Source organism: Castor canadensis, chromosome 14, assembly GCF_047511655.1.
Source record: "Castor canadensis chromosome 14, mCasCan1.hap1v2, whole genome shotgun sequence".
Lineage (NCBI taxonomy): Eukaryota > Metazoa > Chordata > Mammalia > Rodentia > Castoridae > Castor > Castor canadensis.
Genome location: NC_133399.1, coordinates 93,783,447 through 93,795,944, shown reverse-complemented (window position 1 = coordinate 93,795,944; position 12,498 = coordinate 93,783,447). Strand labels below are relative to the sequence as shown.

The window sequence follows — 12,498 nt, the reverse complement described above, 5'->3', positions numbered from 1 at the left end:
CATGTTCTTTTCACTCATACCATATATATTTATTCTTCATTTTCTCCTTAATCAATGACCATTGCTATAAAGATACTTCTTGCTAAAATTGTTCACTCAATTTAAGACTGTTTCCCACAATTTAAGATTCCTGTCTTCAAAAGAGAAATACCTATTAAAAGAAACATGTAAATGGGGAACTGTAAACTGGTGTACCCTCAGCTTTAATTATGCCTTGATGAAAATTATGTGTTATTTTATTTATTACCACTTCCCATTAGCACATAATTTGAGTTGTCAAGTTATACTATAAGATTCTTAAATCAAGCCAAAATGCTACATGTTTATTAGGTCTATTAGTGTTTAACTATTGGCACATGGCTAGTACCAGCACATGGTACTTACTACTTTCTCTTATTTAGCAGCCTTAAATAAAGTCACATGTGCTAGAATTTCTGTAAGCTATGAGCCAAATAGTAAATATTACTACAAAAGCCTGAGATCCTTGATTACAGAGAACATGTCACATTAACATATGTACATAGTAAAAACGAGTCTTGTCGAGTCCTAAGCTTGAATTTGAGCTTATCCACACACTTTGGGAAGGTTGCTTAAATTCTATAAGCTTCAAGTATTTCACTTCACTGACTGTCATGGGATAATATGGGCAGAGTATCTGATTGCCAGCAACTGTTTTAGCCATAAGCTGAACTATTCTAATATGTAACTAATTTAAATTTATAACAATACACGTGAGTGGTAGATATTATAGAATTGTTAAAAATATAGCAAGAATAGAATAAGTGCTTTTGTTCTGATTCCAAGAGAATTCTGACCCCTGAAATCACATTCTTGAATTTGGCAATAAGAACTCTATTTAAAATTTTAAGAGATATAATAGAAACATGGCTAATTTGAAGGCCAGTGTGAAAGCTATGAATCCTATTGATCAGATATTTTTAATGTACACATAGGACAATTCTAGTATTAGAGGAGTTTGGCAGAAAAATTATTGAAGGAACAGAAGATATGTAAGTAATGAAGTTGAACTAGATACAGATTTTCAAAGGAAATCTTTGAGGTGAAGAGAAGAGTTGAAATCAGAAGTGATCTGAGGGAAAGATATATTGAAAGAGTATGAAATGTGTGGAATAGAGAGCACGAGGTTATACTGTTTAGAAGGAAGGAAACCAGATTTGACAGTACTCAAAGACAAATAGAAACAGGAGAAAATTAGACCACAGAATTTTGGGGAGTGATCAATATAGCCTTATGCATGCAGGGAGTGGTGAATATTTAATGTTGTTGGAGAAGTAAAGATTTGAGAGAATTGAGACTGTCAAGAGGTCATCTTGCCATACAGAAGTGGAAATCCTGATTTAGTGTTTGAAAGACATGAACTTTTCCCAAGTGAGGTCTGACAGCTAGTCAGTTGCTTGTGGTTAGTACTGCTACACTCATTGCTCAAGAAAAAAAGTTCAAATAATCCAGCAAGTTATCAATATGTACATCCATATAAATGTGAGGGGCCTTTATTTTACAGTATTTCTAAGTAACAATCAAGAAAGCCCATCGACTAATTTTAGACTTTCAACTGAGAGAACTGGATATGCTACTGCACCTTGGCCATCATCTGGTGAGGCATATTCTATGAGACCGGGATCATTAAGCAGCTGTTCTTAACCTGTGCTGCATGTTAAAATCACTGGAGGTGTTAAAAATCCTTATATCTGGCTTATGTCCAACATGACAAAAGTTAGTCTTGGGGGTTGGTCCCAGGCATTAGTGAACTGACATCATTCCAGGTGATTCCAACATGTACTCAGATCTAAAATTCTAGTCTACACTGAGAGAACCATTTGCTAAGTATTATATTATTCTCAAGTTGGACAAGACCATAGAGGCTTGCTAAAGGTCAAGGGCACAAAAGCCCTCAGAGAGCAAGCTTGTCATCACCAATGCTCCTTCGCCTGGCTATTTGTGTATAGAATTTTCTCACTTTCTATATTCATAAGTTCAATGTCATAGAAGAATAAAGAGAAAAGAAAGGGAGTGAAATAAGCTCATAAATATTTTCCTCCTAACTGTGAAAATAATCTTTGACTCAGTAACTGTAAGATACGATTGCTGTGTTATGTAAAATAAGCCATCCAACAGCTATTGTCCTTATTTTTAGTACAAAATGACTTTTAGAATTAGATAGTAGAAGAAATGCATTTAATAAGCTTCACCTACCAAACACCATAACTTAGCAAAGTATTGCTTGCTTCTCCTCCTGATCCTGTGTTTGACAGAGCTGTGGCTCACTGCCTCTACCCAGAATCACCATCAGCATCTGTTAGCTTTGGATCTCATGTGTCCCCATCCCCTAAAGTCTTATGTGTTAAAGCCTTGATCCCAACTGACAGTGATATGGGGAGCTGGTGGAACATTAAAAAGGTGGAACCTTTTGGAAATAGTCATTAGGGGCATAACTTTGAGGTCTCTCTCATCCTCTCTCTCTCTCTCTCTCTCTCCCTCCCTTCTTCATGATGTGAACAGCTTCCCTCCACTGTACACTAGCACATTGATGTACTGCCACTGGAATAAGTGACTATGGACAGAACACAAATAAACATTTTCTCCTTACAAATTCTTTATTGCAGGTATTTTGTCACAGTGATGGAAAGCACACTAACATAGAACAGTACTACTTATCCCTAGCCTAAGAAAAGGTAAAACTTGAAAGTTCTTACTATAGTTCTTACCAAATATACTGCTTTCTGCACCATCAATAAGTAGAAAAATCATAACTCAAAATTCTCTTTAAGACTAAGATTGTCTGTATAAATAGGTAACACTACTGTATTATCCAACACTGTTTATCCACCCATTAGTTAAAGTAACATCCATAATTTCATGACTTAAGACAACAAATCAGTGTATACTGATATAAAAATATCCTAGAAGATTATGAAATAGTCATGGAATAGTCATTAGATTAAGAAACAATCATTAGATGAGTAAAAATTAAAGTGTACCCAAGTCAGATTATTTGATAGATACTATACAAAGATGAAGATAACAGCAAAATAATTGATGATAGGAACATTATAGGAAAATAAGATCAGTGCTGTTATTTTACATGCATAAGAATGAACCATGGAAGAGCTTCTCAATTTATTAGCTTCAAAGTACAATTAATCAAGACAGTTAAGTAGAATTGTTAAAGATTTCTTTCCCTGACAGTTTAGAAACAGATATCTAATGAATCCATGTGGCAGAAGCATCATGTGAATGCTTAAAGTCATTTAAACCTGAGCTAAACTGAAACGCAAACACCCTTTTGTAATCACAGTGCACTTAAGGTTAAATAGAATATAATCATGAGCTGTTGTTCAGAGCAGAGAGCATAATTTTCCACTTCGAGAGGATAAATCCTCTTTTAAAAAGTGGGGAAATACAACATAGCAAATAAACAAAGCATCATATTCTCCAAAATAATATAGTGACCTGCTACATCTACCTTAATAGACTGACCAATACATCTTACCAAAGTATGCTTTTAGCAGGGTGCTAGGGGCTCATGTCTAAAATCCCAGCTACTCAAGAGGAAGAGATCAGGAGGATCATGGTTCCAAGATAGCCCTGGATAAGTAGTTCACAAGACACTATTTTGAAAACACTAACACAAAAACAGGTCTGGTGGATGGTTCAAGATGTAGAGCCACTGCCTGACAAGCATGAGGCCCTGAGTGGAAACTCCAGTAGTATATATATATAAATATGCATATACATATATTTTGGTAATACAGTAATCTATTATATCTATCTGAATATGCAGATCAATGTAGCTTATCAAAATAAGTTTTTCAAAATGTGTTCAGAACAATTCCCATCAAAATCACAATAACATTCATCACAGGGATGGAAAAATCTACCCTAAAGTTCATGTGGAAGCACAAAAGACTGCTAATAACCAAGGCAATACTGAGAAAAAAGAGCAATGCTGGAGTTACAACAACACCCAACTTCAAACTGTACTACAAAGTCATATGTTTTTGGCATCTTTGTCAAAAATGAGGTGGACATAACTGTATGGATTCATATCCGGGTCCTTTATTCTGTTCCACTGGTCTTCATGTCTATTTTTGTGCCAATACCATGCTGTTTTTATTGCTATTGCTTTGTAATGTAGTTTGAAGTCAGGTATTGTGATACCTCCAGCATTGCCCTTTTTGTTGACTATTGCCTTGGCTATTCATGGTCTCTTGTGTTTCCAAATGAGCTTTAGGGTAGATGTTTCAATCTCTGTGATGAATGTCATTAGAATTTTGATGGGAACTGTGTGAGTTCCTCAGCCATATCAGACTTATTTACTGTGATTAGTAAGCACATATTGCTAGTGGGTGCTGCACTGGGGAGGGCAGACCAAGAACATCAGTTCTACTGGACAGCACTTTATCTCATTACTTCAAAAATCGCAGAATGAGAAAGTATAGTAAGACATTTCACTTTGTGAATTTTGAATTTTAGCAATATTTTCCTTAACATGTTTGGTTTCTTCTGAGGAAACTCAATGGGGTGGGGCTTTTGTAAGATGGACACAGTACACAACTAACACAATTAGGTCAATAGAATTATAGTTACATAACCAGGGATATCCACAGACTCAATAAAGAAAACTATACAAATGTTGTCTCTACATTTCTAAACCATCCTTTCTCTACATACTATTTCATCCTCATTTTCTACTTCAAGGACTGTGATACTATTAAAAACAACATGCAAAATTATATCATAGATTTGGTTTCTTTTATATTTTGATAACTTGTTTCAATAAAGTTGATTTCCTTTGTAATCCTATGTATTTTGTATGCAGTTAAAAATATTCTTCCTACAAGACTTCCACTGATTACTTAAACTAATCATTGTCACACACACACACACCCCTCAACAAACTCTACATCTAGAAACAATGAATTTTATTCTTGTCAGTCTCAACTCTAAAACTCCAAGGAATCATTTAATTTGGGTCAGGTGCCTCTTTTGGGTTCAATCTTGATAACCTATGAGCACACAGATGGCCCAGGAGTAATCATATACTTAAAATTTGTAAGAGGCAGGAAGAAGAAAAAAAAACTGTTCTTTTTCCTATCTTGGAGCGTTAAGGTAAAGGAAAATGATAGATGTCTGCCATTCTAAAAATTATTTGAGTTCTCAGCTTCTATGTAGCTGTTATGGATTTAAACAACCGAACAGAAAAAAAATTTTCAGTAGAAATGAGGAGAAAAATGTGAGCTCAATATTCATTTTTAATAGTCCTACCATGAAATGTTCAAAAATCCTCCTTGCCTATGCTTACTTGAGTTTCAACAAAAATTGAAAATTTGTATCATTTCTGTGATGTTCCCCATAACTTGATCTTTATGTTACAAAAATGCTACAGACTTTGAAGGACTCAATTCAGAATGGCATTTTTATTGAAGTCAATGATTGAGAAATACAAGCCCTGCAGAAGACCAGCTCCATAATTCGATTCAGGAACTCTTACATGAAATTACTAGCATCTCCCAGAGGAGAGGCAATGACTTTATGCTTTCCAACCTTTCCTGCTTCCGTGGCATTTTGTAGTTGTGACGAGGAAAGGAAAACAAGGGTTCATTATGCTAATGATGCCTTTGAAGTTATTTTTACTTAATACCTGTGTTAAGCCATTTATCCAAATCGGAGTTTGCTGCCCTCATAACAGGAAGTTTTATGGTACATTTGGTAATAATTTTTTAAATATCTTTCAATAGCATATTTTCCAATATAATATTTCCAATCTTTTCTTATGTATCTAGTATTTAAATTGCACAAAATGAATATCCCCAAATTTTTAACAAAGCTTGAAAGAACATATGAGATAAAGGATCAGTACCTGGGTAAAAAAACTCAAAATCTATCACTTCTGAACTCATTAAAGCCCTGAACCCCTAGAATGCATTTTTAATTCACTTGAGTTTTACCATTTTCACAGAATAAATTTAATGTGATTGAGAACATGGTATTAAATGGGAACATTGCTAATAAAAAATAAAGGATTGAAAAGGTAAATAATGATCTAAAATTTCAGAAAGAAATCTATTGACTGCAATCTGTAAAAGATGTAACAAGTGCTAATAGAAATATAATAGAACCAGATATGCAAATTTAAATTTTCCAGTAAACACATAGAGAGAGGAAAACCAAACAGGTAAAATGAAATTTGATACCATATTTTGTTTAATATCATTTAAAATATTATTATAATATTTAATAAGTATAAGAACTGAGACTTTTATCATTTTGAACACTTCTGTGTCCCACTTTACATTTATGACATAATCTCAGTTTGTGCTATCCATATTTCAGGGGCTTTCTAGCCACAATATCAAACACTGCAGATACAGAAATATAGTTAATAGGAATCAGGGCACAAAAGCAGTGCTTCTGTTCTTTGTTTCTGATTTCAATCCATAACAACACTTGAGGTTATAACAGAATTCTTTTTCCTAAGTCACCTCTAATTCATCTTGCAACGAGAATATTTCATCTTGCAATAAGATGTACACATACACAACTTTACTCTATCTGTAGCAAGAACACATGAACACTGGATGGATTTTGTTAATCGCTTAGTATTCTAGCATCTTTTTCTAGTTCAGACATGTGAGAAGATAAGTAAGCAACAGCAACTCCATGGAGAGAAAACCTCCAAGACACAAAAGAGTTTATTATTAATTATAAGGAATATAATAATACAAGATTTACTTAAAAGAAAACATAGAGCAAGGACCCTGAAACATAAGTTATTGTAGCTCATTAATGTCTACATAATTTCCCTATTGCACTTAAAAGAACTTCTTATAAAAGTACCCTACAGCATGACTAACTATGGGATACCATTTTAAGTGTTTATAGCCCCCACCGAAAGTTTCCCATCCAGAATATCTAAGGAGATTAAAACTGAAACACAAAGTTACATGATCACAATTGTTGTGAATTTTCCACAATTTCAGAATGAAAATTGTAGGGCAACCTTTAAGACACCAGAATGTAATTATTTGAACTGGACTTGGGCCAAACACTGTTGTTTTCCTCAAAGGATATATTGAGCATATTCTATAGTTTTTAACAAATATAATGATTGTAAATTAATCTGTGATTCTGAGAGTAAATGTAGGATCTCCAGCATAAGAATTCTTCACACACATGTGTCATTGCATTATTCTGAGCGGGGAAAGAGAGGTACAGAAAATACAACTTTTGGAACTACTCATTCAAAAACTGATTTTACTCAAATTCTGCTTTAACGCTTATGAAACAAATTATGAATCATAAAGTGGTAGAGGGAGAAATCAATGGGAAATCCAACATTATAAAACTCAGCTACTATATCTTTCAGAAAACCAACTCTAAAAAGATTTGTAGGTTGATTTCCCAATGTATGACTTCATCTAAGTCCCATGTCATGTCATGTCATATGTGAAACACAAATAAATAAGTAACTTACAAAATCCTTCTGGTTTAAATTGTACCCATGCAATGAAACAAAATGAACTTGAAAAAAGTTTTAAATTTTTTTCTTGACCAATTTCATATAAGAAATTCTAATCTTTCAATAATCCCATGGATTGAGAAGCAGTAAAGAATGAGGGTTGGGTGGGGTGGAGGATGTTCGCAGCACTGTCTGCATTTTTTGATACTTAATAATGTAGTGGTATACTTTCCATTCTTTAGTTTTTATTTAAAAATGATAAATATATTTAAGTGCTATATAATTAAGTGCACAAGTCGATTTTAACTTTACATCATTTTACTTTCTGATATTATGTGAAAATAATTAGTAATAGGCAGAGAAGGAGATAAAGAAAAATAAATATCAGAAAAGAAAAAGAAAAGCATCTATACTTCATGAGTTGTAACTTATATACCAAGTGAAATTTGTTCCTTGTCATTAAAAGGGAGGGTGCTGAAAATAGAACTATGAGGGTCTTAGTGCCAAAAAAATGCTTCAGTAAATTCTGTTCGTTTTATTGACAAAAAATAAAGAGATTCATCATATAACTATAAAATTAAATGTAGTTATTTGTAAATAAAAAATAAAAAGAAAATAGGGTATTCACTACAGTCTTTGCAAATAAGCCCTTATCATATCATCACACCCAATAATGGTCTCTGCAGTGGTTTTAAACAAAACTGTTTAAAAAGTTCTCCAATAATTGAAAAAGGTGGTAAAATGCTGAATATGGCCAGCAAATGTGAATGTGCATCCATATTGCTAAGAAAGGTAGTGGTCATCATCACCAACATGTCAGCAGCAATCTGTCACACACCTTGTTTTCATCCTGATGCATAATGGAATTTTGACAGGATTTATTATTATACGCAGGTGATCCCTCTCTTTAGTAGACTACCATCCTATCTGAACCAAGTAAATAACCTTTTGAGAGTTTCTAAGATATGAACCGATTCTCAGGTGGTTTTCTGTCAGGTTGTTACATGTAATAGTTATTAACAAAAGCTTGAGAATTCAAGTTTTCACATGCTTCCAATAAACTCCATTTCTTTGAGGCAGAATAGGAGAAGCAAAATGAACAGCAAAACAATACCTACACATATTATCTAACCTTTGAACCTGAATTTATATTATAAATGTTTCTGGCAGTGATCACCTAAGATGTTTAAGGAAATGTAATTGAAGTAGTAAGTCATCAAAGTAGTTTTATGCTGCTTATTGTGTGTGTTTTCCCTGGGAAGAGATCAACAGAGGTAAAATATTCACTCCTGAAAACTGTAAATAAGAAAAAGTTAGTTAACCAGAAAAATGTGAATGTATGCTTTGTTGAAGATAAATTTTAAAAAGTAAATATTTTAGTTGAGCTTGAATATTAAACATATTAAAAGTTGCTGTTTGTTAACAAAAACATAGGAACCGGCAGAGGTAAAATCATCCATCTCTCCTTGTTGTGAATTTTTAAAACCAGTTGTTTATCCTAACTAAAGTTTGATTTGCTTATCTAAAAGATAATTTCCTGATCACTAAAAGAAATAATCTGTTAAATCATTATTCATCCCAGTGTGTAGCAAGATGAATATTACTACACTAATTAACACATGCATTAATGATGGGATTCAGGACACATTGACAGTAGCAGGCAGATCTGTCACTCCTTCCGTTGTCCACCTTCCCTGCAGTGGTTTGGTATCATTGGCCTCTGGATACCAGAAAGAAAGGCACATCCTCACCCATGAACGCACAGAGACACATCTTTGTCTCTAGATACAGAGAAGAATCTGAGAAACAGGTCTTGCCAAGTCCCCCTCACCTCCTCAGTGCAATCATAATTCTCCATAACCATCAACTTCTTTTTTTGGTCTGTGATTTTTGTTTTCATCATAAGTCCTATGGCCATAAAATTTATGTTGTTTTCTTCTCCACATTAATCCTTCTATCTAATGAGCTGGCAAAAACTGCACATACACAACAGTTCCACAGCTTTGTATTTCTGCATACCTGTTTTAAAACAATCCTGAATTATAATTTAGTATGACTCAGGAAAGAATTCAAAAGTAAAGTCTAACTTGCTATTATGTCATGCAGATTTTTTTAAAGTATCTGAACTTACAAAGCAACTATAAGATATGAGTATATTAAATTTTTTTGATATTATGGTAAATAATTCTAAAATGCTTTTCAGTAAGTAAAGGATACCATTTTAGATACAGTAAATTATAAAATTGGCATAGTCAAGACAAAAATATAAAGTAGACATTGCTTTCATATCTTCAACTATTGTCTTTAATGGGCTGATTAACAGAATTGAAGCATGAGTCTTGCTCCGTTCCGACAGTGAAAAGATTTTCCCAGTATCTAAATATAGTCACACAACCAGTTATATAAATCTAAATAAAAAAACCCATCTCCAAAAGATTTTGAGATGACATTCCCCATTTTTGTGAAAAGTTAAGCTTTACTAATTAAGTCCAATCTTATCTTTCAAAATTGTTTATTCATTTATTCATATGTGTAGACATTGGGGGCATTTCTCTCTCCTGCTCCCTCCCCCCCTCCCCATGCCGCCTGCCCCCCACTTCCAGGCAGATCCTGTTCTGCCCTCTTCTCCAATTTTTTGAAGAGAAAACATAAGAGATAATAAGAAAGACATAGCATTTTTGCTAGCTTGAGATAAAGATTGCTGTACAGAGAGTTTCCTAGCATTGCTTCCATGTACATGTGTATTACAACCCACATTGGTTCATCTCTACCAGACCTCTTCACTACTTCTCAGTTACCTTCCCAGTGTCACCACTGTCAGTTTAAGATTACTTTATTAGCTCTTCTACAGTAGGCACATCAAACACTTGAGTTTTAGGTTTCCTTCCCTTTCTCTAGTCCTCCTGTATGTGTTCTCCCTTTAGTGTGTGACCCATGTCCAATAATAGTATTACAATTATTTTAGGTCTATAATACACATATGAGGGAGAACATATGATTTCTGGCGTTCTGAGCCCGTATAACTTCACTTAAGATGATGTTGTCCAGTTCCATCCATTTACTTGTGAATGACAAAATTTCATTCTTCTTCATGGCTGAGTAAAAGTCCATTGTGTATAAATACCACATTTTCTTAATCCATTTATCAGTAGTGGGGCATCTTGGCTGTTTCCACAACTTGGGCTATTGTAAATAGTGCTGCAATTAAGGGTGTGCAGGTGCCTTTGGAATAACCTGAGTCAAATTCCTTTGGGTATATCCCTAAGAGTGGTATTACTGGATCATACGGCAGATCTATGTTTAGTTTTTTAAGAAGCCTCCATATTGTTTTCCAAAGTGGTTGTACTAGGTTACATTCCTACCAGCAGTGTATGAGGGTTCTTTTTCCCTGCATCCTAGCCAACATTTATTGTTGGTGGTGTTTTTGATGATAGCTATTCTATCTTAAAAAGGGAAAACAGCTGGGTGTCAGTGGCTCACACCTATAATCTTAGCTACCTGGGAGGCAGAGGTCAGGAGGATCATGATTCGAAGCCAGCACTGGTAAACAGCTCTTGAGACTTTATCTCAAAAACCATACAAAAAATTGGGTTGGTGGGGTGGCTTGTGGTGAAGGCTCTGAGTTCAAGCAAACAAAAAAAAAAAAGAGGTGGGGATGGGGAAAACAGTGATAATATTTACTGAAATGAAATTACTTTTTATAAAGACTATATTTACTTAACTACAAACCAATTTTACTTGAATTAGGACTGTAACAAAAATACTGTCAGCTATTCATAATCTGAATTCTGGTATATGAGATCAAATATGATATTTACTAAAAAGCAATGAGATCTTTTTTAATAAATGAAGCAGTGGGTATTTCTCATTAGTAGTTTTTCTGAGGTAATCTATCAAGTCCTTTCTTCCTCCCTTCTCCTTAGCACCAATGAAGATGACTCTTGTTTCAGGCATGTACTTCTGTGGATTCTCCAGATATCCCATTAGTGTCTCTTCTCCCCAAGTGATGCCTTTGTTCTTGTCATCTGTGTAAGACAACCCAATGGCCCGACCTGTCTTCTGCCCAAACAGACTATGGAGATTTGTCTCAGTATTGTGTTCCTCTTCTTTTCCCAATATGTGACACTGGGCAAACTTATGAACAAAAATCTTGTTTTTATCAGCATCACCTGTTTTTAATTCACTCTTTCTTTGCTAACAGGTTGAAGGTTCAGAAACTGGGCATCCTGCTAAAAACCTACTTCTGCCTCAAGCAAAGCATGAAAAACACACAGGTTCACCTGTTCAAAGACTCCCATATCATATAAAATTTATATTCATAAAATTTTTACACTTTTCTTTTGTTAGTATGTCTTTTAATATTAAGGAGTCAGTCACAAGCACAGAGATAAGACAGAAAAGAAAAAATGTTTCCCCCCTACAGTGGGCATTATTTTTTAAACACTACCCATATATTACCTCATTTAAACAGTGACTCCAAACTTCCAAATATGTATTACCCACTACAGTAGTCACTAGTACTGTGTGGATATTTAAGTTTAAGTTATCAAAAGTAAAAGCTAGGTTCTCAGTTGCACCAACCATGCTTCAAGTACTTGAGAGTCTATGTGATTGGTGTTAGACAACAGTGAATGGAAAACATTCCAACCTCACAGGACAGTCTATTTGACAACAATGCTGTAAGGATTATATTATTACATATTACATTTAATATAGAGGAAAGAGTTACAGAAAAGGTTGCAGGTATTATGGAATCAAGAAGCTCGGATTATATTGCATAATTTTGCCTACAACATCATGACACATTTTCGGTAAATGTTTTGGAGTATGAGTATAATTGTTAATCAACTATGAATATGTACAAAGCTCATATGATGATCAGGCTACATTATGTTTTTGAGAGAACAGTTATGCAAAATTACACCAGAAAAATGAAGCTGGGAAGGGTTCTACAGGTGGCTTTTGTACAGGAGCCAGTAATGGTACATTTTTATTATTTGGGAGTTGCATTGTTTTCA

At 34.3% G+C, this 12,498-nt stretch overlaps 2 protein-coding genes across 7 annotated transcripts in view; both read right to left on the bottom strand.

Moving 5' to 3' along the window:
• The window catches only part of Spock3 (SPARC (osteonectin), cwcv and kazal like domains proteoglycan 3), a 419,208-nt gene that overhangs the window by 340,844 nt on the left and 65,866 nt on the right, over positions 1-12,498 (bottom strand). The window lies entirely within an intron of this gene.
• Positions 10,203-12,064, bottom strand: LOC109679656 (cytochrome c-like). The gene is made up of 2 exons (XM_020154794.2): positions 11,939-12,064; positions 10,203-11,674 (listed from the first exon to the last, which is right to left on the bottom strand). Exons 1-2 carry the CDS (start codon positions 12,062-12,064, stop codon positions 11,282-11,284), a joined length of 519 nt encoding a protein of 172 aa, XP_020010383.1. The 3' UTR covers positions 10,203-11,281.